Source organism: Peromyscus leucopus, chromosome 4 (genome assembly GCF_004664715.2).
Source record: "Peromyscus leucopus breed LL Stock chromosome 4, UCI_PerLeu_2.1, whole genome shotgun sequence".
NCBI classification, from domain to species: Eukaryota; Metazoa; Chordata; class Mammalia; order Rodentia; family Cricetidae; genus Peromyscus; species Peromyscus leucopus.
The window spans coordinates 90,782,520-90,810,313 of record NC_051066.1 but is presented as its reverse complement, the minus strand read 5'-3'; the positions used below and the strand labels follow the sequence as shown (position 1 = coordinate 90,810,313).

Below are 27,794 nucleotides of genomic sequence, written 5' to 3'. Positions count from 1 at the left end.
GTAAAATGGAATAGATAATAGTAATGTTTCCCATCTTTCCTTCTTCCTTCCTTCCTCCCTTCCTTCCTTCCTCCCTTCCTTCCTTCCTCCCTTCCTTCCTTCTTCCTTTCCTTCCTTCCTCATTTCCTTCCTCATTTCCTTCCTTCCTTTCCTCCTCCTCCTTCTTCATCTTCTTCTCTTTTGTGAATATTGACTATGATTACAACATTGTGAGTACACATAAAGATAAATTCATGGGGATGAAGCTAATGCAAGTGAGAATCGTTGATGAAGCAGAGGGAGCAGCATTATGTGTCATGGGAGTACCAACATAGAACATTCATGTTGAGTAGAAATGTTTAGGGATTGTGTAAATGTGTGCATGCACATACAAGCGTCTGGGCCTACCCTAAAATATGGTTCATCTATAAACATTTTGACACTTTTATACATATTGCATCACTTTATAAGTATTTTATAAAGCTACACACACACACACACTTATACCTACATACCTGTTTATAGTCACAGATATCATGTACCAGCAACTGTGTTTTCACGAACACATCTAAAGGCTATAAATGAGACAGTTGGAAGGCATTTTCTATTTATCTGTCTTTCTATCTGTGTTATCTTTTCAACCATTTATCAGTGGGTAGCATCTCTGGCTACCAGATCGTTGGCACCTGACCTTGGCCCTGAAAACTTAATCACAAAAATTCCAACTCTACACTGATTAAATGTGAAACCCTCTCAGGTCCTGGCTGGCTTGTGAAGAAAAGTAACATTTCTGTTTGTGGGTAACCTGGACCAGCATTCACAAAGTTCCCTAAAATTAACCCCTTTCTAGACCTTTCTAATAGCCTTCTTCAATGTGGGTTGATAAGAGGGCTCAGACAAGATAAGGCGTAGTGAAGTAAAAGCTAGTTCACAGAATTATGAAAAAGCCTGTGGTAGCTGAGTGGACTTGGAGAAGCTACGCCCAGATTCTGCTTCTTCCTTGAACACAGAGAGCTTGGGCAAGGAGTCAGCCTCATAGTTTCAGTGCCCTCTGAAAATAAGTTTGTTTTTTAAGGCACGGGGAAAGGAGACAAGAAGCATCCTCCATTCCTGTGGTGTTGGATGCATTTTGACGTATCATCGCTGTCTTTAACGTATCTTCACTCCAAGCTTTTCAACGAAAGTCTAGGTAGATACCGACTTTGAGCTAAAGGGAACAGCACAGTATGCAAATGAGAGGAAGTATGTCCTTTGCCTGAGTGGTTTTTATGGCCAAGAGTTTTAGGGATGGCATTTTCTTATGTTGGGTCATCTGAGGGTCCTCTCATAATGTGCTCATGTCTGCCTTGATTTGCTGAATACATACCTATGGATAGGGACTTCTGCTTTTCTAGAGTATTCAGGGCATCTTGGGATTCAGCATCCTGCAACTCAGTGGCCTGCATCACTTGCCTAGGCAGGTGCCTCTGTAGCTACCGGCAGAGCAATGCTGTGCTCTGAGACAATTTGGCTCAGCCCAGGAAAGAATGCGGGATTTCCTTTAGAGCATGAATGTAAATCCAGCCAGAGATGCTCTCACAATACTTCAGAGTCTTAAAAGAGCAGAAGGATGCAGAGATTAGAGCAGGCCTCCAGACAACAACAGGGATAGCAGCCTAAGGGGATATTCTCAGAGCTGTGCAGCCGAAGTAGGCATCAGAACCACCTGCAGGGCTTGTTAGTGCTCAGACTCATGCGCCCCACACCTAGCATTTCCTAGTCACTAGGTCTTCAGTGGATCTGAGATTCTGCCTGTTTCTTAGTTGATACCTAAGCAGCTGAACTTCATTTCAAGAGCCAGTATTCCAGTTCTATTTGACATGAACATGAGATGATCATGGGAATGACCAGGACACCAGAGCAGTCCAGAGGCCTGCTCTAAGGTCTGCAGAAGGTCCAGGTGTAATAATGACCACTCCCCCTAATCACAGAATAGTAGGGTACTCTTCTTGGGGGTACATTTAATTTCATGTCAGGTTATCTAAATAAAGATCCACTGTCACTGACTTGAGAAGATTTCTCAGCCAGTAACATGCTTGCTGGACAAATATAAAGACCTGAGTTTACGTTCCTAGCACCTACATAAAAAGATGAACACATGTCTGCCTCTCCCTGCTGGGGAGGCAGAAAGCAGAGAAGGGGTGTCCCTGGGGCTTGTTGGCCAACCAGTCACCTAATGGGTGAGCTCCAGATCCTGTGAATGACCCTGTCTTAAAAATACAGTGGAAGGCTGGTAAGAAGGCTGGGTGAGTGGGAGTGTGGCTGTGCAAACATGTGCACCTGAGTTAGGACTCTCAGCAGCCACATAAAAAGCTGGGCATGGCTGTGGGTGCCTGTCACCTCTGGACCGTGGAGGGCAGAAACGGAAGGGTAATGGGGGCTTGCTAGGCATCAGACTAGCTCCAGGTCAGTGGGAGACCTGTCTTAACAGAATAAGGTGGAGAGTGATAGAGTAGGACATCCAAAGTCCTCCTCTGGCCCACATGTACCCTTGTATGGATATGTACACTCCCACCACATGTGTACATACTCCCCCCCCTCTTTCTCACACACATACACACACACTGAAATAATACAATTAAATTAAGAAAAAATAGTTGGGCCTTTGAGAAGGCTCAGTGGGTAAAGGAACTTGCCACCTAGGCCAACAACCTGAGTTTGATCCCTGGAGACCATGTGGTAGGAGAGATCTGACAAATACTTCAGAGTACCCCACAAGTAGTCCTCTGATCTACTCATAAACACACACACACACACACACACACACACACACACACACACACACACACCACACACACACGAAGAACCAGTGTCAATCTTTGTGCTTAAGCAAATCCCTAAAACTTGTTGAAAATACACAGTCCTGGGCCCAGGGTATTTTGATTCAGTGAGTCTGGAATGAAGCCTTGAGTCCTACACCTTCACCAGTCTCCCTCATGGTTTAGTATGCTTGCAGTCTATGTGCCCACTGGCCTTGAGTATTTCTTCTTACATTTGTACATGTTATGTCTCAGAGCTAAAGTACACATCATTTGAATATCTTGTCCAAAACGTAGAACTCTACCTTGGTCAAAGGATTAGCAATCTTCAAAAAGAAATAAACTCAGCATTTCTTTATTTCCTCATATTCAGAGATGGGAGTCTAGTAGTAATGCAGTCACCCACAAAGGCGCTAGGGGCACTAAGGTCTCTCTCCCAAGGAATGCCATTCCTAGCATGTTTGGAAGTGAGTGTGTGCGAGCAAACAATTTACCAGCCACCAAGAAGAGTCCTTAGATACTTTGTGGGTGAAGTCCCCCAGTGTGACCATTGTCAGAGAGGACAAAGCCTTTGAAGGCGCCCTTCAACCATCCACCTTTCCAATAAATGCTCATGCTGTTGAGGTTATGCATACAGGTAGGACAAAAATAAGGAAGAAACAATTCTCTTTCTCAAGGCTTCTACAGCAGTGGGTCCTAACTTCAGGGGTTGATGTCTGTACTATCCTTGTTTCTGCCTCCTTTAGTACACACATTGCGCTGGTGTATACACTGCTTTCAGCACATTGACTCAATTAATGCACATGCCAACGACCCAACAACCCTGTTCCACACAGCCTGGAAACAAGAAAGCAATACACAATGTTACCAGTGGCTCAGCTCCAGCAGCGCCTGCAGAAGTTTAGTTTAGGTTTAGAACACATAGTTGCCTTTCAAACATTTTCTTTATGTTGCTCTTAGAACTTGATGCTAGACTCGGTTCATAGTTTATTGAAAAAAAAAAAAGATGGCATTTATTATTGTATTTGGGAAAGAAAGATCCCTCTTTTTGTAGAGATATTAACACTAGTATTAAAAGTCTTTTATCCATTTATATGTATGAAATTGTCGAACTTAATAAAAAGTATTCTGTTGAGTATCTAGTTATTAATATAAAATCAGACATGTTTTTGTTTATAATTATTTATGACACCGATCTAAATTCAAATATTTCATAACATTTTTGCAAAATGGACTGCTTTCCATTAAAATTCATGTAATGCTTCTCTTTATCCAATTTAAGTCAGTCATCAAAGGATGCTCATGCTAGCTACATTTTTTTTCTGGAGCTAAACATAGTGAATCATATAGTCTGAGGGTGTTATCAGTCCCCTTTCATTTTAAACAAGAGAAAATGCACCATGGAGTCACTGCCTCTCATTTTTTAAGGTCATTGATTGGGTTCAAAAGACGAAATGCCTTTTTTCGTTGAACTTCCTTCAATTAAGCCATTAACCTTTTGCAATAAGTGTATTCAAAAATCTATCAAAGAAAGCTAAATGAGATTTTAACAAAATCCTGACAATTTCAGCTTAAACATATACACAGAAACCATATGTGCTTAGGAAGAAATATATACACACAGGCATTGTTTACAGAGTGTGTTTTTCTATTTGGAAGACAGTGAAGGAAGAGTTATTCCATACATAATCTGAAACGTGCATTCAGAGAGTCACAGAGACTCCACAGTAAGAGACAAAGATATCTCTATCTACAGTGTGGAGACAGACAGACTGACTGACTTCAAACTTGGACTTGCAATGTGAATTCCCCCCCCCCTTCTCTGGGTACTGCTTCTCAAAATTGCCCCAGGCTACAGAACAGCACCTCACATCCCCAAGGCCCACTGCCTGGCTCCTAATAGCCACTCTCCATCTGTGTCACATGAGCAGCTGATGAGATCGCTCCAGTGTCTGTATTTTGGAGAGCACTTCCACCCAGGTGAAATGCTGGGGTTGCCAAGGAGCAGTCAGAAGCCATTAGTGTGGGTGAGAATTTGCCTTGCAGCAGTTCCTTGGCACGGTGGAAAGTGTGTGCACACGTCCCCATGCAGGCTTGGGCGTGTGTGTGTGTGTGTGTGTGTGTGTGTGTGTGTGTATGCATGTGAGTGTACGTGCAACCCCCAGATATATGTACGTGTGTGTGTGTGTGCAGGGAAGGTCATCAGATAAAAGACTAGATTCTGTATATTGAGTATTCAAAAGCCAAAGGATTTTTCTTTCCCTGCGCACATATACCTTTTCTGGCTATTGGGTTCGCTCTGTCTCTCTGTCTCTCCTCTGTCTCTCTCTCTCTCTGTGTCCCCACCCCTGTCTCTCTGTCTCTGTTTCTGATTGTGTGGGGGGTGGTGGGGGGGTGTAAGCACGTGCATGTGTGTGAGTGTATATGTGTGCACGCGTTCACGAATGTGTACGTGTCTTTCTCTGTCTTTTTTTTTTTTTTATCATAACAGAAGGCAAAGAAAAAGAGAACAGCAACTTTGGGGTCATGCTCTAGTGTTTGGGCAGATGGAAGGGAGCTGCTTTGCCTTGGGGCAGGGTGGCTGTAACGAAGTGGCCTGTCAGTCTGTAAATAGTGAGGGTCATCCCTTCCATGTGATGGAGGGGATCGCATTGCAGTGAAAATGGAAATGTCAATAAAATTAATCTGCCAGCTCTTTGCTGTGGTTTTTCTGCTTCTCTGGTCAAAGAAGGTTGAGGTTTTTTTTCGGCGAGAGAGCTAAAGGAACAGGTACCAGAAAGGCCACGGGGCAGACCCAGAAGTTCTAAGGCCAGTGCCCCAGTGGGCAGGAAATCTGGGTGAAACACCATTTGGGAGGAGGGAAGGGGGCTGGGGATTTGCTGGTGGATCTGCTGCATTCCTCGGGCAGCAACAGAGTGGCCAGCTCAGGCTACATTGAGCACAGAGTTTATTGTTTTAGGCTTTCTTGGACAAGGTTTTTACTTAGCGTGGGATTTATGGCATTTACTGCTAATGAATGTCTATTCTTAAATTACAAAAAAACCCATCTCAGCGCAATTCCCAGATGTCCTTCCAGGACCCCAGCTTCTTAAACACCAGCAGGGAGCATAAACTCTCCACTTCTCTGTTTTCCTCTTTCGTGTGGCTCCAGGCTAATGATGTGCAAGGAAAACACAGCCATCTATAAAGCCCCACTGCTGTCCCCATATTCTTCATTTATTTTGCATTTGATTATGCCACAAGTCGGATCTTGTTTCTTTCCTTTTTTTAAAGTTATTAGTTCAAATATTAATGTAGGGATATGGCATATATTGCTACTCTTGATTGATGCCTTCCCAAAAACAGGAAGACGTGCTCGTATGAATTTTAAGAAAGTAGGGGTCCTGCAATGCCTTGCCAGAAGAGTTTTTCAGATACATAATTTAGATGCCCTCCAGGCAGGCTTTCAAGGCATTTTTGCCGGAGGGCAAGAAAAAATAACTCTGACTGTTAAAAGTAAATGATTTTTGCTAATGCACAATTAATGCCAGAGAAAAGCACAGAAGAGAAAGATGTTGATAGGAAGTTCTGATTAAGTGAGCACCCTACCTTGATGTGTGTCTTTTTGTCTGCCCCCTCACGATAATGATCAGCGGTGCAGAGAGCTAAAAAGTTTTCATGTCATGCAAATGTGGAGCTCCTGGGTCACAGGAGGAGTGTGCGAATGTGCGAGTTTAGGAGGTGGCAGTTCTGGGAGGGGCTGAACAGGCAGTGCGTTATGTGCAATCAACAGTGACACAGGCTACTGTCACCTATGCAGGCAGCATAGAATATATAGACTACAGAACATTGAACTTGATTACCCAGCAGTCTGTGCTCACTCTGGGCACGGGGATGCATCTCCACCAAATGGGCTTTCTCGTAGCGGTTTGCCCACACTGGGTTCCATAATTGACAAAGAGCTACTGCGCTGTGTCAAGTACACAATTATAATTGAATTAATGATATGGGCGAGGAGTGAGACACACAGAATTAACATTTGAAGAGGCCTGGCTTAATTTTGTCTTTTACATATTTGTGTCTCCAATTATACTTTAATGAAAGGGAATATACCCCCTTAATGGATTTCTTTTAGTGAGCTTAGCTGAGCTCGTCATTAGCCTGGCATTGTTGTTGGTACCCTCGCTACGCTTGCTCTAATGGGTCTTCATTTCTTCCTTTTAGGTGATGGCTTAGACAACAGTGTCGCCTCACCTGGCACAGGTGACGATGACGATCCAGACAAGGACAAAAAACGCCAGAAGAAAAGAGGCATATTCCCCAAAGTCGCGACAAACATCATGAGAGCGTGGCTCTTCCAGCATCTCACAGTAAGTTCAGATCAAAGACATTTAAAAATAACAAAAAGCTCATTTCTCATTTTGCTAAGTTTGAGCAAGTCACATGGTCTCTCACACAGGGTTGGTTTTCATTTGGGTTCGAGTTCTATCCTTCCGTTTCATTTTTTTAAAACAAGGTTGCCTGCTTTCTGTTCCTTGGAATGTGGTGACTCATATAACCGGCACAATTTTGTCAACCATTGCCGTCCAAGCAACATCGTCTAGAAAGGAGCAGTGTTTTGTCCTCGTAGGTCAGCAGTAGCCCTTGTTCAAAATGGCCCGAGACTCTCAATAGTATATGTAAATGTTTACTGCACTACAAGATGTGAGCAACTTCAGACAATGCAGCTTCAACCAAAGGAGAAAGCTGTGAAGAGCTCAGGAACCCGTTAGCACTCCTGCTTCTCCTGCTAACCAGTGCTGTCTCCCCCGTGAGCGCAACCAGCATCATGCCACATGCATGTCCACGCTCATCTCTCCGAGGTGGTCTGATAAGATGGTGTGTATTCGTGTGTGCGTGTGCGCGCGTGTGTGTGTGTGGGGGGGGCAAATGGTGAAGGGCTGTAGGTATTCCAGTGCCTTTGTTTGTCAGGTTGAAATTAAAGATTCTGTTTTAGCTGTTCAAGTCCATTATCTTAAAAGCTAACCCTTTTCACTTCTGGGAAAAGATTAATATGTGCAATGGCCTCAAAGTAACAATTTATATCCCCATGTCTGCAGTCAGTTTTATGTGTTAGTATGTACTGTTGACTCTTAAGACCCTCATGACGAAAAGTGACAACGTATTTTTTTACAGAGGAACTATACATGCTTATATTTTACTATCTGCTTGGAAATGCTTGGAACTTTTCCGAGGGTGTGTCTTGTCCTAGTATTGTTCTTGGCCGTTCTATCTACACTTACGTCGCCCATTGAAAACGGGAGGTCTTCTTGGTTATTCAGCTTGTGTGTCGTCATGCTGAATGACATTAGTCACCGTGTTGTGAGTCCAGGACAAGGTTCCACTCTTATTTATGATGGTGGTTGTTGGTCTGCTCTTCTCACAGAGGGACAGAGGGCAAGGGGTCGGAGTGGTGGTGGGGAGAGAGAGGTGATGGATTCACGTTTCTCAATCGGACATTTTGATGTAAGGACATTAGTACCAAACTGAGGTGAATCGATCTGGCCTGTGGTGCCCGGATCAGCTGGGGGTACCAACGAGGCTGTCTTGGTAGTGGTTATTCTTGCCTCGCAGCTATGGCCATTTCAAAGGTCAGGGCCCTACACTGACATGGCTCAGAGGAATTAGACGGAACATGCGTCTCTGGGCTGATTACTTAACCAAAGACAAAATAATGAGTCCTAAGCAAATACTGACTAATTGAAAGGGCTGTAAATCCATTACATATTGGTCAGGGATAATCAGGAGTATTTAATCACTTTTATCTATTCAGGAGCACTGAAGCTGCAACGGCAAAGCCTTCAACCTTGCCATGTGCTTATTATTCTCATCATTATCAAAATTACTTCACAGCTGTTCTTTGCTACATCACCTCAGCTGGAGACTAGCTAACCTGTAAAATGTTTTTAATTTGGAAGTCGAGGGAGTGTGAGGGGAGGGCCTCCTTGTTTTCACCCTGAGGTTTGGTGGTTTAAGTAGCTGGAGATGCTAGGAAAGGCGGGGGCCTCCTCAACAGGCAAGCTGCTTCATCCTGACTAGCTCAGCTAGCTGGTTTGCTCCCCCTGGATTCCCTTGCAATGATACCTTTCTTGGTTGAAATTAGATGTGCCCATGGTTGCTTTGCAACCAAGCATCTTTGTGTGTGCATTTTTAGCCTCTGCTGTGAAAACCAATGTTCCAGAATGCTCACACCTTGGAGAGTGTGGCTACTTTGAACTCAGACAGAGAAGCAGAATCTAGACGGTGACACTCAGCTGTCTGAGTCACCAGCTCCACGTTCTTTCCTCTTGTGAAGGTGACTTCGCACAGGTCTTATCTTCAGCAGTTGTGTAGAGACCTCACAATGTCTGCCATTGGTATACTCAAAGTCAAGGTGGTGATGGTGGTGATGGGGTTATGGAGAAGCCAAGGGCTGCCTTCCTTACCTGTTTGGAAAGCCACCAGCTTCCCCAGCCTTTATGACTAGGGAAGGGTCCCTGCTCAACCTCTGGACAAACCTCATGGCAAATCATGAGGATCTCTGGACAAACCTCATGGCGAATCATGAGGAGCTCTCCTTGGATATCCTGCCTTGACCTGTCATGGATTCATCTCCCACCGTCCACTGCAGCCACCTGCCTATGATTCCTTGGCACTTGTCCATCAACTGTGTTACAAACTCACCGTCCTTGCCTCATGAGAATGTTTACCTAGTTAAATACAGACAAGACTTTGTGCAGAATTCTCTGAACCACTAACAATTTCACTGAATACTTAGAACAAAAGACTCATGTAACCTGAGTCTGGGAATGAGGAGCACTTCTTTCCAAGCTCCCTTCTCTTCTGGACTGTCTGATGGCCAGTGTTGCCCATTAAGTTCCCTGTATTTTTCTTTGCTCCATTTTTCAAATGAGAGGACAATGTCACAGCATCCGAAGGTCTGTTGTCTGTACCTCTCCATTTGCGCTCTGCCCAAGGCCTTTAGGCAGAGCAATGTCCCCAGCCCACAGTCATCCTGCCATTTCCTTCCTCTTTTCACTTGTCACCAAGGGCTTTCTTTTTCTCCTCTCCATGAGCTTCTTTCACAAATTGCCCTTTTTCATGGCTTCCTCCCACTGGCTTTGTCTCCCATCTCTCTCTCTCTGTTCCCCTCCAGGCCCTTTCTGCACCCCCCTTGGATCTCAGAGAAATTCTCGCTGGCTTTCATTTTGAAAATGTTTTCTCTCTCCATCCACACTTCACCCCCACTGCAGAGAAGAGGCCCAGTAACTTTGATGAGGATGGTCTTGTAAAACTTTTACTTTCCAATCTTTAATGAGCTGAAAGATTTACTCAGCTGTAATTCTGAGCTCAGAAAACAAGAATAGAGAGAGCCCCCTAACTAGCGACATGTTAATTTAGACCTCTTTTCTTACATGCACTAACAGGCATGAGGGAGTCCTTGGAAATAGGGATGCCCTGGTATATTTCTCTGTCATTTAATGAATTTTAGCATTCAAAGTGAGATGTCGGCGGGAACTCACTGAAAATAGATGTGGCTTAAATTATTATTTCATGTAAATTTCTTTACATGTGTGGGATTCAATGCACATTCTTCCTTTATCAGTCTCTTTAACATTATTTCAAACTGGCCTGTCCCCTTTTGTGTGGTGTGACCTGTTCTTGTAGTACAATAATCCCTGATGTACCCTTTTTTTCTTTCTTTCTTAAAAAAGAAGCTAATTGAATTATCTCATTATTTTAATTTGTTAAGCAAATGTATTTTGCATCTCAGGATGTGTTCTTATAGAAGGGGGCTGCAAAGGCTTTGCCCCCTGAATGGGCCATTGGCCCATTTTGACATTCATGCATTCATTAACTATCAGAACATAAAAGAACTCTGGGTGTATTTTTTTTTCCAAACACCCAACCAGCATGAAGCAACTTTCCCCAATAAGCCACAGGGGTCTCTCTACATATGTTCTCAACTGCAAGCTATTGTCACCTATTCTGAATACCTCAAAAGGCCGAGAGGAGGGAAAAAACCCAACTCAACAAAGGCCAACTGTAGCAATTGTGAAGTCTTAGTCTCAATATGACAAAAATCATTAACCTTCCATTTTCTAGGAAGAACAAATTCCAGTACAATTGTAACAGTTGAAACAGTCTCTTAGAATCCTGTAAACCACAGTTAGGGGAAATGATAATCAATTTGTTGATAATTGATTACTTTGGAGAAAATATTTAAATGAGAACCAACGTGGAATTTTCAAAATTGAGCTGTTTGATGAATCTGTTTCCATGCTCAGAGCCAAGCTCTTTGAATTTGTTTAATATGATGTTAAAGAATTACTCTCTAATTTCTAGCTACCTGTTTTCATGGTGTCCTTTAAAATAACATCCTCTAGAATGTGCAATTCTTATACAGAAATAAATCCATTTCTTCTTAGAAATTCAGTTTAGCAAAACTGTTGAACACCTATTATCCTCTTCCAATCATGCATGACCCTGTCAGGCTTATTCAACCTAAAAAATGTATAGAAGGTAGAAGAAAAAAAAATCTGTTGGAAATCCACTTGCATTTGCCAGAAAGTAAACAAGGACCAAAACAAATAAACAAGCCAACAGCAATAGAACTATCTCAGCAAAGTGTATTCTCTTTATTAACACTTGGAGATTATAAAATTATAAAAGCAAGCCTGCCATTACAACTTTTTATTCTACTGCAAAGTTACTTTAAAAAGAAATGGCAAGAAATAATCTCTAGGCTGACAGTTTATATTTTTGGTTGTGAGCCTAGCCTTTAAGGGCTGAGCCATCTCTCCAGCCCTCTAGGCTGACAGTTTATAACCATACAGCAGGCCCTTACTGCTCAAGCCAGCCTGCCACCACCTTCATTTGTCACCTGGGGAGATCTCCCTGAGTTGTACCAACCGTGGGAGAGAAAGAGAAGGTACTCGCACCCAAGGTCTTGGCTTGCTCGTGCCAGTTTCTGACTGAGGGTCTTCGAATTGGAAAATGCAATAGAGCCCCCACCCACTTAAGAGGTGTGACACTTCCTTCAGAGAGACCTGTGCCACCTCAGAAGCAAGCGACGGTATATTATGCAGTCTCCTTGACTTGGCAAGTTTTGATGCTCCGTCACTGTCTGTGGCAAATGCTGCATCTCCTCTCTGTGTCTGTGGGTGTGGAGAAGGGGCTGTGGTCTGTGACTTGGTGGCTCCTTATCTACTACAAGTTCTTTTATGGGACTAGGTAAAAGTCTAGATTTGATGATGAAAATATGCTTTAATGTATATTGAGCTACCAAGACAATGAAGCCTCGTTATGGATGGATCTGCTTACAGGTTACATTAGAGAAATGTGTTTTTCCTTCAGTTGATTCATGGAGACCTATTGATAGAAAACAAAGTCATCTGAAATTTCCTGTTGTACTATACCCCCCCCCACGCACACATGTACCACACAGGCATACATGTACACACATGTGACAGACAGAAAAAGATGGAGGGAAGGAAATGGAGAGATAAACTTCAGTTATTTGGTTGTTAACTTGTTAGTTAATTATTAACTAGTTCTCTTCATTTTGGGGCTTGTGTAGATGGCTTTCTCAAATGAGGAAATAATGTGTCTAAATTCAGTGCACAGGACCCCAAATCCACAACACAGTACATATTTTATCTTCAATATCACCTCCAAGTCTCATTTTCCATATCTGTTGAGTGGAGATAATTCTGGACTCTCCTAATACTTACTACAGGGATTAAATGAGACGCATGTGTGAAACCTCTCAAATTTGTGCCTGATTCTTATGAAAGATACTTAATATAAAGTAGCAGCCAATCACAGTGCTGCTCGCCTTTAATCCCAGCACTCAAGAATCTGAGGTAGGCAGATCTCTGTGAATTTAAGGCTGGTCTGGTCTATAGAGGGAGTTCCTTTACAGCCAGAGCTACAGAGCAACATCAACAGAGAGACCCTATCTCAAAATATATATGCGTATGTGTGTGGGGATGGGGGTGTGTTATGATTCTTATTTGAATCTAATTGGATGCAAGAGTTCTTGACCAGTGGTCATCCAATCTTACCATAACCTTTCGTGGCACTGGGTGAGATAAGGAGATTGGATTTTGATATATAAAACCGAGATGCATCCAGTAAAAGAGAACATGTCTCACCCTACCCTTTCAAAGCTGTGTCAGCATTTAATGGCCTTTCATGGATGCTCGCTGGCCGAGGGAGAGAACACTAGTGCCAGCTGGGGGCCATCGTACCATGGTGCTGCTGGGCCAGGAAGGAAGCATGCACCTGCAATCTCAACTCTTGGGAGACAGAGGTCAGAAAAATCCCAGGCTCAAGACTGGCCTGGGCTATATAGGATAGCCCTGTATGAAAAATAAATAAATAAAAAAGAAAAGCAAGAATATTTGATGGTCCATCTGGCATGGGCAGGGGAGAAGAGCTTTGGTGGAATATTCAGAAAGCCTCCGTGGGGTCTGATTTTGCAAAAGAGGTTCTCTTCCTAATTGTGTAGGATCTGAGCTTGCCTGGCTTTTCTCGGTGTTTGAGTCTAGACTTTCTGAGCTTCCCCAGGGTATGCTTTTTCTAAAGGAGCCATTCAACGTAAGGTGCTTTGATTTGGGTTTAAGCTCCATGATTTTGAGAAAGCTATGCAGCCACTCTCAATTCTTTGCTGGTTTTGTTGTTGTTAACTTTCAAGATGAAGCCAGTGAGTATCTGGTCTCCATAGCACCCATTAACATTGCTGTACAGCCCAGACAGTGTAGTCAGGATGTACACACATGTGCGTTGCATGGATTTGGGTGTTTCGATCTGGTTCCATGCTTTCGTTTCTAACTGCTTTGCCACCTCACAGCCTCAGTAGGGTTACTTACCTGCCAGGTTCCTCTTTACCAAATTGCCTCTCCTTGTTCTTCTTGTACACCTGTATCCACGAAGATGCCATGACAGTTTCTATCACTGCACATCTCTTTGAGAACCTAGAGTGCTTAATAGAAGCTAAAGTCCATGGACATTAGTTATTTCTACTTGGAAAATTAGCCACTTCATGATTCTGAGACCAGGTCTACTTAATACTAACAGCTGTGGCCAAATTAATTCCAAATATGAAATGTTGGCCTTGCTTACAGAGAGGGAGATGAGACAGTCTTTCTCATGTTCAGGGAGGTAAATGTGCACTGAATGTGAGTGGAGCTCCCTGGCAAAAGATTCACGGACAGAGGTGCATACAGAATGCACAGCTGAAAAGCACCAGTAGAGACTGAGGTCCTCACCAGCAGGCAAGTGAGGCTGGCCCTTGCCTCGGCATTGTTTTTTTTCTTTTCTTGCCAGGAGAAAAACATCTGTGAGTTATTTGAATGGAACCTTATACTGGAGATTGCCTGAATTGGTGTCATCTCTGTTTAATTTCAGGAAATGATGTCACAATGCATTAAATAACAGTGCTGGGTGATTTATTTTCCCGTGGACATGCTGTCCTAAGCATTCCTCTTCTCTTGCAGTGTTTCCAATTAACTGTAAGCTTGAATGTTCTTCCTATTTTATAATGATTTTGAGGGGTGGGGGCGGGAGGCTGGGGGTAGGAAGAGGAGTAATTTCAGAGGTTGCCGAGGTTCAGAGCTAATGACACATCTATCATGTCCTTATTGGGGCAGGAGGGTACCGAGTGTCAGGGGTGTGATCAGCAGTGGCAAGCGGGAACACTGTTGGTTGGTTTCAAAGAATTTCTGGAAAAGAAAGCCTGAAGGCTCTGGTACTAGCTGTTTAGAGAGCCTCTAGATAATTCTATTAGCGACCCACATACTGTAGCTTCTGCCTGCCGCTCAAGGTCTCTGTGCACTCCCTTCTTCAGTAAAGAATAGAGGACACAAGTCAATTCTGTGTGCCATCTGTCGTCGTTTTTACAATTTCTCAAATTAAAGAGACAGGCCAAAAATTTAATGTTGTGTTCTATCTTAGGAACTCCTCTGGAAGGAAGGCGGTTGCAGCTGAATTGGCTAGGTTTCTCTTGACGGGGCGATTGCATATTGTGACAACTCAGCCTTTCAATTGTCCTGACTTGATGTTTAGAATAGGGTGATCAGGCCTTCTGTATGGAGAAACCCATGTATTGTTGTGGATGTAGCCACCTTGCCTCTGTTCGTGTGGTCATGGATGGTACTGGTTATAACAGCTTCTTAGGTAGGTGATGAGACACGTAGTCTCCCTCACAAATGATTTCAAGGCATGACAAGATTTTTTTTTTTGGTTGTTGCTTTTTTTTTTTCTTTTAGACAAGATTTCTGTGTATAGCCCTGGCTGTCCTCGAACTCGTTCCATAGACCAGGCTGGCTTGGAACTCAGAGATCTGCCTGCTTCTGCCTCAAGAGTAATAGAATTTAAGGTGTGATCTACCATGCCTGGCAATAACAAAACATTTTTAAGTATAGATGATGATACCATTTTAAAAGAAAGTTCACCTAAGAAAGATAGTGTCCAATCTATGAGTTATTAACTGCCATAAAAAAAATTTTAGTAACTCACAACAGCCAGAACATAAAGGATTTTGGGACACTGTGATGCATGATTCGGTCACACAGGATACATACATGCCTGTATACATGTGTTGAGACACAGAATATCCAGTGATCCTGAGGCTAAGGTTCTCTCTTAGCTCAGAGGTTGAGCATTTTCTTTACTCAAAGGTTTGATCCTCAGCACAACAGAAAATAAAGGTGGACCCTGCCATAAACCGTGAGCCCCAGATGATGGTGCTGTCGAGGAGATTCACCAGCCAGGGACTAATGTACTGTGTGGTGGAGGATGGTGATAAGGGATAGTCTGTGCTGGAGGAGGATGTGCATGTATGGAGGCAGGGTTAGTGGGGGAAATAATCGAGGCTTGTCCTTGCCTCTGCTGTGACTCTAAAACATCTAAAAAAAAAATAGTCTATTTTTCAAAAATAGGTAATTGAGGAAACTAAAAAATGAAATGCTTATTAAATTACCATCAAAAGGAAACTAAAATAATTGTACCTCAAAGTTTAGCACCCAGTTTTATAAAATATCACTTGAAGCATCATTGTTTAAAAATACGCTAAAGAATTCAAGGAGATGGGAATTGAGGACCCTTGAGTAAAGGAAAATAGAAGGCATGTGCGTATTTGAATATTCAGCTATTTAAAAACTCCAAGAATAGAATGCCATTACATGCTGTTTAGTGAGAACCCTGAATATTCATTCAAATTCTACCGAAAAATTCCATTTCCTTCCACATGACCACAGTGTGCAATTGTAGTCTGGGCAGAAGTGGAGTTCTCAGAACTGGAAGGTCAAGGTGACGGGACTGAGAAAACTGAGCATCCCTTGGCTTAGCAGCAGGACAGTCGTCAGTGACCTTACTGTTTAGGACTAATTTTGCCTTTAGAGAGTGTGACTGTACAGACTTCCAGAGACGTCTGGAAATTCTGCCTCCCCTGCACTGAGGTCTGTTTTTGTGATTTGGAGAGGGTTGTGAAGTGTAAAGATGATCCCAGCCTCACTGCTCTTGGGATGAAACAGTGGCTTAGGCAGGAAGCATTAGGTTGGTTGAATGGAATTTGTCTATTGCATTTATGGGCCACATCCCACCGTCTAAATTGGTTGACAGCAGTTGTTTCAATAAGTAAAGTAACCAGTGACACCCTTTAAAGGTATATTATCCCCTTAAGATATAGTTGTGGTTCCGTTTTCATGCTTTTACATTTGTTCTTTATGTTTTGAACTGCCAAGACCTAGATCTGCCAGAACTAATTTCAGTTGTTTTTGTTTAATAGTAGATGAGTTGTCAAGTCACAATGGGATGACAGATAACTTTTCTTCAACTATAGTTTTACTTCTCGCTTATAACAGATTACATGATATTTGTTGAATCTGACTTTAATGTCCACAAATGCACAAAATTATAACTCAAGAGATGAGAGCTGTGAGATCTGAGGTGAAGAGTAATGAAGAGATGATATTATCTAGTTATTCTCATCACCATAGGAAACTAATGTGGGCCAGTAACCAGCCCCCTTCAGCCGTCACCCTAGGCTTATTTGGATCTGGTTTACCTAACATAGTCAATAGCGAAGGTCCACTCTTGTATTCTTTAAACCAGCTCTTGCTATTCTTCATTTCGATACTTCAGTTCTCACAGTATAACTGTTTAGATTCTTTTACTTCTTGTATCAATCCCCTACCATCAAAAATATTCCAAGAATTCATTTTGGCTTAAAAATACATAGCAATTTTATACATATTAATTGGCAAAAGGATAGTCGCATGATTGGCCGCATTCCAGTGGTGACCCAGAATTCATGTAGTGATCACGAGCAGACAATAAACACCCAGAGTATCCTGGGGGTGCTATAGGAGTCTTTGTAAAAAGAAAAAAGCTGTTATCAATAGAAGAGATGAATTCTAGATTATTCCCTGCAGGTTGGTGACAGGTTGGAACTCTCTGTAAAAGCAATCTTATTTTTCCCCCATGGTGAAAAGTTATAGGTTCCATTTCAGTGTTTCAAGATACCTGCAGGCAGCTCATGAACTGATCTACTTGTTTTAAATCCTGTCTTGCAGTGAATTTTTTTTAAAAAAAAAAAGTGGTTTGAGAGCATGGGAATATGGGGTCATTATTGGTCAATTATAGGCTCAGTTTTTGCATTAAGTTTCTGCAAAGCCGTAAGTGAAGGCCTGTGTGGCAAAATCCCACTGATGACTGGGAGACATGTTGATAAAAGCCCCTCTTATGGCTTAATCCTGAAGCTTTTTGTTCTTTTGCACACTGCTTAAGTGATTATCAAATATGGTTATATAGAAAGGTATAGGTTTTTAATGTGTTTGTTGCCAGTCTGAGAATTTGGTGTGTGTGTGTGTGTGTGTGTGTGTGTGTGTGTGTGTGTGTGTGTGTGTTTGAAGAAGAATGCTGTGATGCAATGCTCTGCTTTTCCCGAGCTCCTTGGTTAATGGCTACCTCAAATACCCCATTAATGTGATTAAATCGCTAGCAACCCTCGGAATCAGCTTAATGATCAAAGGAATTTATTTGGGGGTTAACTCACAGCCATGGGAGATTTATCATAGGGTCCAGGAAAGCTAAGCTATGTCCCACACCGAACGGCTTGATCCAAGATCTCAGCATCCAAACCATGAGGTAACCAAGAGAGAATCGCATAAGTATATCCTAGGTCTTAAGGGTCCCTGGCGGCCACTCCCCAGGGACAGGTACCTCAAGGTCACAGGCAGGTGTAACAGCTACAGCTGCCTCACTAGGGGTGGTGATTCAGGGCATGGCTCAAACGGCCACCCACTACACCCCATGCTTGTGTGGATGGCTTACACAATCAGTTAAATGAAAAGGTCTATCTTCAATCCTGGTGAATCTCTGGCCAGATTCTCTTGCAATTTAGATAATGGAAATGTTTATAATTTATTTAAAAGTAGTAATTTTCTTCCTTTAGACATGGGGGTGAGAACAACTATTAAATTTTTGTGTTCACAAAAGCAAAGATTTCAGGACACAATAAAAGCCTTGATGTATAGAAACCCGTATACCAGAGGCAGCAAAGTTAGTAATAAGTAGAAACTATTATACCCAGTCTACTGCTTAGCTCCACCCCTTGCTGTTCTTAATACCGTAGTCAAGTAATGTAATTTGTCTGAGTGATGCTGTCTTACCTCATCAATTTCGTCGTTTCTGATTTTGTTAATGGTAGTTTTTGCTGTTATTGTTTTGTTTTTTGTTTTTGGGGTTTTTTTTTTTTTTTTTTTTTTTTTTTTTTTTTTTTTTTTTTTTTTTTTTTTTTTTTTTGACAATGCCTCTTTCTGTAGAACTCATTATGTACAACTTCAGGCTGGCCTCAAACTCACAGAATCTGCCTGCTTCTGCATCCCAAATGGTGGGATTAAAAGTGTGTGCCACCATATCTGGCCCTTACTTCACTGTTTGGAAAGTTAGTTGAGATTAGAAATAGTTCAGATTGAAAGAAGGCAAAAATGTCATAAAATATAAAATGATATTATCTGGATATTCATGCCCTTCTATAATCTGGCCATAATAGTCAGTTCTCTTTGTCTCAACTTCATGAAAATTTAATTTAAATACCCATCAAAGACAAGTATTATATCATCCTTTAACCTGAGTCTTGAATGGGACTCACATCTACAGAGAACACACAATGAACAGGAAAGGGTCAAAGGCTTTACCCCACTCACATTAAGGCACAGTTCCAATGATATTATAAGTTAAAGTAAAACTTGAAAGCATGTGCTCATCTTTAAGAAAAAGAGATGAGTGGTGGCAAAATTCTTACAGCTTTGCAACAGAGAGTTAAGGGGATTGGAGCCTCTTTTTGTAAACAATTCAGACAGAGTTAACTGGTCTACCACCCTGCTACTTTTCACCCTGGCTGAACCGCCTTTCTGAAATAGTGATTCTCATGTCCCCACACTATGAAAGATAAAAAAAAAAAAAAAAAAAAAAAAAAAAAAAAAAAAAAAAAAAAAAAAAAAAAAAAAAAATTCATTCCATATGCAAAATCACCTCATTGATTTGAACATAATTTCAGTCTGAAAGCTGAATCAGACTTCTTTGGATTTGCCATTCAGAAGTTTGCAAGTGTTACAGCCCTTTAAAGGGAATCCACATTGGCGAAAATCACAGAACTTGAATGGAGATACCAAAAGCAGCTTTGAAAGGCACGTGGAGGCCCACTGGAGGTGCTGCACGCCTCTAATCCCAGTGTTTGGGAGGTGGATCTCTGAGTTTGAGGCCAGCCTGGTCTGCAGAGTGCGTTCCAGGACAGCCAGAGCTACACAGAGAACCCCTGTCTTAAAAACAAACAACAAAAGGCATGTGGAGGCCTTGGCCTTAAACACTAGCCACATATCTCCTAGGAGACTTTCTATGGAAGACACATGATTGAAGAGCTGGTGTTGATCTTTGTGGAAGTAATACTTGCAACTATGGCATTAGATAAAGGTCAGCAAGAGAGTGGGGTGAGAGAGGGAAAGGGTCTGCAAGCTTTTGAAAATGATGTGGAGGGGTGGGAGGAAATAGACATCAGACCCAAGGAGGCATAATGAAGTCATGTGATGAGGGAAGACGTTTCAAAGTAGGGGAAGTAGATTCCGAAGAAAGATGAAGGACAATGAAGACTAAAAATAAGCCTTTCACTGTGGCACTTTGGGGTCATGGTCTACCTTTGAATTCTGCAGGCTGATGAGTGAGCAGGTGGGTTGGGAGGGAACAAAGGAAGAATAGAAGACGGGGTGTGGGGGTGGATAGGTTTCTAAGCACAGGTGAGTCAGGAGCATGGGGGGGGGCGGAGACAGAAGTAGAGGTACAGGGGTGGAGGAAAGGACAGTGGCTAATCCAAGGAGCATGAGGAGGTAGGTGGAGGTTGGAGCCCAGGTGCAATGGCCCAGTAGTGACAAACACACTTTGTAAAGATGGGGAAGATGTGAAGAGATCCAGGTATCTCCAGTGACAAGATGCAGACGATGAGGGTGTGACGCAGAGTAAATTAGGAAGGGATGAAAGTGTGGCTTTGGAACAGAGGCCCCTGGCTGGAAGGGACTTAATTGAAAAACCCTTGGTGAGGCAAGACTTGGGATCACAGAAGAGAGGCAAAAGCAGACCACAGCACAACTCCAGACTGTTTGGACAGGCAAGAGAAGGATGGTGGTAGAGAGATCTTGAAATAGAGGCCAGTAATTCAGCATTCCAGTGATGTAATCTTTCCTGGAATTATGACCGAAGAATAGCTCTGTAGTTCATCTGCATAATGAAATGACTAAGGAAAGTCCAAATAATGTTGAGGGAGGTCTTGCATTGAAATGTGTTGTAATCTAACAGAGTGTGCCATTGGTCAATGCCAGAGACAGGATGAGCAGCTGAAACATAAAAATCTCCTGACCAACCCAAATACGTGGAGAAGTTTATTAATTTAAAGGCACCACTTTTAAATTGCTGGGTGGAAAAAAAGAATTACTCAATAAATGGATTTGGGGTAATGGTTTAACTATCTTTTAAATCAATATTCTCCATGAAAATAAGTTCCATATTTAAGAGTTCTTTGAAGTGAAGGGACTACTTCTCTTTCCTTTGTTTAGTGAAATCCTTTCAGAGCATAAAAACAAAGGGATTATAAAGAAAAATGGTGATTGGTTAAATTAAATTAAAATTAAGAGTCTTTGAATGTCAGGAAAACACCATAAACAAAATAAAAGAAAATGTTAAAACTTGCAAAAAAAAAATATGTGCAACATCATTTGACAGGCAAAGGATTAGTGTTTCACATAAATGAGGCATTGTGCACACCAACAGGGAGAAAATGAAACGGATGAGAACTCAAAGATGAGCAGAACTGTCACTCGGAACAGGCAGCAGGCATTGTAAAACTGCTCAGTACCATTGGTAACCACATGCCACTTTAAAACACAGCATCAGTTTTTATTCGATGAAATTAAGAAAGAATGAAAATGGGTGTGGTGACATGTACCTGCAATCCTTGTGCCAGGAGGCTGAGACTTAAGAATTCCAAGTTCAAGGCCAGACCCAGCTACAAAAACACCTATACCTTAAGAAAGAGAGAAAAATGATAATGTCCATTGCTCTCCAGGGTGGAAGGTTATATCCACCATGATAAGGACAATAAGATCACTGTCTTTGTGTCATACAATTTGTTATGATTAAAAAACTAAAGCATGCAGTGTGTGGTAGCGCACACCTTTGATCCCGGGCAGAGACAGGCGGCTCACTGTGAGTTCAAGACCAGCCTAGTCCACTACATAGTGAGACTCTGTCTAAAAACATAAAACCAACCAAACAAAACCCCACTAAGGTAAAACATGTTCTTTCTATTTGATGCAGTAATTTGGTCCTAAGGGGTTTTTCATGAGCAAATAAGAAATAATCACAAACATTATGCAAAGTTGTGCCTAAAGATATTATTGATAGCAATAAAGATTGAAAACTACCTATATTACTAACTATAGGAGACTATTCAAGACTGTGGCGGACCAATGTCCAATCATTAAAAATTTTATTATATAAATTTTTTGAGATATGAGGATACCTCAATATATTAGTAACTGAAATACAATTGGTAAAATGCTATATAAACTGAATTCCACTCTTGTAAAATACATATAGAAATAGGCACAGAAAACATTAACAATTATTTTTGAGTAGTATGACCTTGGTGACTTTTTGTTTTTTATATCAGAATATTTCCACAAAAAGAAAAAAAAAAAAAATATCGGGAGGCTAAAGCAGGTGATCATTGAGTTCACAGCCAATACAATCTCAGATAAAGATGTGTATATTTGTAATGTAGGACAATGTTTATTATTTTAATGAAGAGCTAGGGATGGGCAAAGTAAAGCCTGATAGTTTCCTGGGATTCCGGGAAGCCACAAGTCCAGGTTCAGGCTGAGAGGCAGAAGGGGCTGCAGTGAGGAAGTATTGTCAGGTTTGTGGGCCCAGCAGGGCAGCATCTCCTCTTGACTGAATCAAAGGGCTATAGGGATGGATGGCATGCAAATGAAGAGAAGAAAGGTGTTAACAAGTCTGTGTCATGTAGATGGGAAGATTCAAAAGCGAGGCGAGAGACAGCATGGAGTAGAAGGTTCTTACAGGTATAGATGTCATAAGGCAAATGGATGTGGCTTGGAGGCCCCAGGTCTCCTCTAAGCAGCAGGTGGAGAGGCACAAACTGTTCTTCCCTAGGAAAGTGATGAGGGATGGGAGAGGGAAAGGAAGAGAGAGTGGCCTGGCTTCTTGTCTTTGACCATGAAGGAGGAAGCAGGCGTGGCGTCAGTGGAAGAGTATCTTAACACAGCTGACATCACAGAATGCCATAGACTAGATGGCTCAGTGAAGAAAATGTTGGGCTGCAGAGATGGCTCAGTGGTTAAGAGTGCGTACTGTTCTGGAAGAGGACTCGCTCTGATTCCCAGCACCCACGAAGGGTGACTCACCCCCTTCCATAACTCTAGCTCCAGGGGATCTGGTGCCTTTGACCTCTATAAGCACCTACAGTCATGTGCACATACCTATACATGTATACATGCACATAATTTTTTTTAATGTTTGAAGTGTCAAAACAAGCTAGCAACCCTTCCCCTCCAAAGTTATTTTCTCACAACTCAGTAGGAAAGAAAGTCCCAAGGCCATGGTGCTGTTGTGCTAAGTGTCTGGTGACGGCTCTTTCCTGGCCTGTGGATCCAGGATCTCCTGCCTCCTGGCTGTACTAGCAGGTCCTTTTCTCTGTGCCTGATACAGAGGAAGAAGGAAGAGGCGGTTCTCACTCTTCCTCTTCTAAGGTCACCAATCCTCTTGGATTAAAGCCCCCCCCCATTATGGCCTCATTTAATCTTAATTACATCGTAGATGCTTTAATTCCAAGCACAGATGCCCCTTTGACGTATGAGACTGAATCCCAACATGTTTTATCTTATGTTTTTCGTATTTAATATTTAATATTTATATTTTATTTATTGCTATAAACCCATCATAAGTTTAAAATATTATGAGTAAAAAATAAGTCTCATCCATGCATCCTGTGACTATCAAGGCTTAGCATCACACTACAGAGTGTTAGCTGCTTTCCCTCGAGGTCCCAGGGCTGGGAGCTTGGCTCACTGCAGCAGCAATGACAGACTGTGTCCTATGCATACTCCAGTGAAGAATTCAAAATTCAGAGCACAGTTTTATTGAGCTGTGCTCCACTTTCACACCATCACAGTCAAAACATTCCAAGTGGAAGGATTCTGAATTAAGGACCAAACTCTGGCCAGGGCTTCCGTGCATGAAGTTTGGGTGAGGGGTGTGGGGCAGTTCAGTCCCATAGCTAAGAACTTTCATAGAAGCCATATTTCAGGGCAGACATTAGCTTCAAGTCAAGGACATGGAATCTTACATTTGGAAGAGATCAAAGTTCTCTTGTTTTTCTTTTGTTTGGCTTTGTTTTCCATGGCCTTGCCAGTGAGGGTGAGGGCAAAGGAGGAGGCTGACTTTGGATGTGGTAAAAACAAAACAGAGCCAAGAAAGCCAGTCATGCCATGGTAAGAGCCACAGGCTTGTGCTAGCATGACCTGGAGGTGAGGGAACTCTCTAGAAAACTGAGTGTGTGTGTGTGTGTGTGTGTGTGTGTGTGTGTGTGTGTGTATGTGTGTGTGTGTAGGGAGGGGAGAGAGGAGAAGGTGTTGGGGGAGAGGCGAGAGCTCAAGAGAGAGCTGAGAGTTTTCCCCTAAAGCATTCTGGACTGAGGGAGCACAAAGGAGAGGCGGCAAGGGTCCCTGGGTGCTAAGGTCCTGTCTTATTTGAGTTAGGTGAAAGCCTCGTTTGATCTAGCGGGTTTTCCTCCGAGTTCAGCTTTACATGTTTTAGCACTCAACCAGTTTGTGTACTTTCCAAGTCCCCCCACCTCCTTTCTCATCTCTTCTCTCTCTCTCCACACCCCTCCCCTTCAAGGGGAGAGACTGAGGCCCGCCCCGGCTCTGTCATGTACCCTTGACCCTTCCCTGGGATCTGTGGTTAATACACGCTTTGTAGAGGCGACTTGGTGAACCCTACTCTCCGCAGGACTCAATTCATAATTTGCCGCTAGCAGGCGGAGCCAGGGCCCTGCAGTGGCTTGTTTGCTCAGTGCTACACAAAGGCAACGTGTTGTGACCTTCACTGTTATCGCATCAGGAAGTAGACGGTCCTGGCATGGAGTCGAGTCTTCCTATGGCTCTCCACAAGGGTAAATTATGTCCCCCACGCTTCCCATCTAAAGCGTGTCACACTTTACGTTACTATTGTGTATCTTAAAATAAACAGCATCCCAAGCTGTTTATTTTGGTGTTACTATGTATGCATTTTAAAACAGTGGTTACTTAAACAAATGTCCCTGTTCCCACCGCACTTGGAAGCCAGTGTTTGCTCCTGTGGTTTTGGATTTTGTCACTTCTGTTTGGATTATGTCTGAAACCCACACTGGGAGCAGTTGCAAGGGACCTGGCAGTCTCTACGACTGGGACCTGTACTTGGGACCTGGCCCTCGGCAATGAGTAGCTGTCTGGTCCTCACCACGCTCTCCCAGCCGTCCACAGTGCCTTGCCCTCCAACACTAACTATGTATTTCAGTTTCTCTTTCAAGCTCTAAGTTTAGAAACTTACAGTTACAGTGATAGAGTTGTTAATTTTATGTTCCTGAATGCTGTGCAGTTTAGTTGACTAAGTGGTCTACTGCTTCAAAAACAAAACAGTTCTCCCAAATACTCATTTAAGACTGTCACCTGTAAGCCAGGTGGTGGTGACGCATGCCTTTAATCCCAGCACTCGAGAGGCAGAGGCAGGCGGATCTCTGTGAGTTAGAGTCCAGCCTGGTCTACAGAGCAAGACCCAGGACATGCACCAAAGCTACACAGAGAAACCCTGTCTCGAAAAACCAAATAAATAAATAAACCCAGGACTGTCACCCCTAATCTAATGATACAAGTTACATTCCATGGATACAGTCTGGTTAAGTTCAGTGAGGATGGAGGACAGTAATAAGCAAAATGTTTCTTTGGAAAAAAAATGTTTTGAACACTGCACAGTCTTGGTGTGTGTAAGATAGCCTTTGCACTTGTACAGGCTTGGTCCCCCACGCTTAGTTTTATGCTTCCCCTTTGCCCTTCACCCCACAAAATAAGTTAGAGCTGTGGGTGGTCTATGCAGTGCCCTGTTGACTGCAAGCACGAGGTAATATAGTGTGAGAGAGACCCTCAGAACCTGGCCTGGCCTGAGGGTGACATTTGCAATAGTCAATACCAAGAGACTACTGAGCCATGAGGAGAGGGGGGAAACGCAGCACCCTAGGGTGCCTTCTCCACTCCTGACCTGTTTTTGAGAAGAGAAGCAAGGTTGGTTTGAGGCTATGCATTATGCGACCCTCTTCTCTCTTGTGAGTGGCAGCATCAGCCCGGACCATCTTTCCCATCTCAGTAACATAACTTCCTGTTGTACTGGCACATATGTAGGAACATTCTAGATCATTTGCTGGTAAATGAATGAATGAGTAAAATCCTGCTCGGGTTTAGAGCATCTCAAAAAATCTAATGTACCGTGGAGTAATTCCTAGCCATCTTAAAAGTTTGTGAACACGGGGAATTTTTATTCTCATATCTTGATCGTGTGAATGAAATAGGAATAGTGTTCTTGATTATGTTTACCACAAAATTAGTTGGAAAAATTTAGGTTAGATTTTTCTTTATGAAATTGAAACTGCATCACATGTGAGATCTGAAATATTAATGAGATGACACCAGTTATTAGTACGATAGCCACATTTCTTCCTCTTCTACAGCACATATCCAAAGCCCCATGCTGTGAAGACATTAAAGACCATTTATTGGACCATTTAGATGCAGGTGAGATGCAGTAATTGTTTTCTGCTCCATGGAAAGTTTCACATAAGATATTTTGAGTATATGGATATTTTTACTCCAAATATAATGAAACTACAGTGACTGTATATGACTGACAGCTTTGATAAGACTTTGTTACCCGATTCATTGAAGGCAAGTTTCAGCTACTTTGGCTTCTTCCAGTGTCCAGTAGAGGTACTGAAACCTGAGGCTCAGGTTGTTGGGATGGAGCAAGGCAGGGGTGCTAGGATGGAGCAAGGCAGGATGCTGGGATGGAGCAAGGCAGGATGCTGGGATGGAGCAAGGCTCCAGCAAAGCCTTTATCACGATGCCTGCACTAAGAAATGTGGGGCATCGCTTCATAAGGAGGAAAATACTGTTTAATTTCCATACAAATTTTAGAATTATCCAAATTCTTGCTGTCATTGACTTATTGCTGGTCCAAACACTGTGGAATCCCATTGCTCCTGACAGACAGAACCACAAAGCAAAGGAAGGGATGGTGATCTAGAATTAACTGGATTTTCAAAAGAACTTAAACCGAAACCAAACAGTTTCTGTGTTCGCCCTCAGAGCTGAAGAGTTACGCTGTCATCCCTCTGTCATTGGCCTGCCTTGTCACATAACAGTCACAGTGTTTTCTTAAAAGTCTAAAAATCAGCCAGACGTTGGTGTTGCATGCCTTTAATCCCAGCACTCAGGAGGCAGAGACAGGCAGATCTCTGAGTTCCAGGCCAGCCTGGAACTGTTCGAATTTACAGAGCAAGTTGGAGGACAGACAAGGCTACTGGGAAACCTTGTCTCAGAAAAGAAAAAAAAAAAGTCTAAAAATCACCTTGCTAACAACTAGACATTGTCGTGTGTGTATGTGTGTGTGTGTGTGTGTGTGTGTGTGTGTGTGTGTGTGTGTAGAAGGAGTACACGTGCCCTTGTGTACATGTGTGGAGTCTGGTTGACATTGAGTGCGGTATACTATTCCTCTCTCCTTATTTTTTGGCGGTCATAGTACTTTATTAAACCTAGAGTTCCCTGGATGGCCAGCGCACTTCTCAGGATCCTCCTGTTTCTACCTTCAGTGCTGAGATTAAAGGGGTGTCCCTGACACTGACGTTTTATGTAGGCTTTGGGTGTTTAAACTAGTGGTCTGTTTGGACAGCGCTTTACCCACTGAGCAATCTTCCCCCACCCAACTGGACATAATCGGACAGGATTTCTGCAGGTCTGTCTTGTTCGCCCCAGTTATGGCCTCTTTCCCTCCTTGGCCCTGTTGGAGTGTGGTTTGACTCCGTCTACAGTTTTCACCCCATCTTCGCTCCGCTTTACGTCACCTGCATGCGGTGCTCACACAATGGTGGCAGTTTTCATTGGTTTGCCTCCTTGGCCATGGGTCACCAATTCTTATTGTGAAGGAAGTGATGGGAAGGGGAGGTACATTTTTGCCCCAATAAAATTAGATAGCATAGTGGCAACTGTGTGTTTGTTAAAAAGCAGTTAGCACAAATTAGAAATACTTCACAACAGATGTGTTTTGTGAAAGGATATGCTAAAAAATTAAACAGAGAATACTTTCCGGTTATAATTTTAGAAAAATATTGTGCAATGAAGCAAATTTACAATTCAT

General features: G+C 42.6%; 1 protein-coding gene across 12 annotated transcripts in view; it reads left to right on the top strand.

Moving 5' to 3' along the window:
• Positions 1–27,794, top strand: part of Meis2 (Meis homeobox 2) — a 213,360-nt gene that overhangs the window by 59,334 nt on the left and 126,232 nt on the right. For all 12 annotated transcript variants that reach the window (XM_028875781.2, XM_028875776.2, XM_028875775.2 and 9 more), the window contains one exon: positions 6,981–7,126. In XM_028875781.2, coding sequence (XP_028731614.1) covers positions 6,981–7,126 — 146 coding nt within the window. The remainder of the gene's footprint in view (positions 1–6,980; positions 7,127–27,794) is intronic.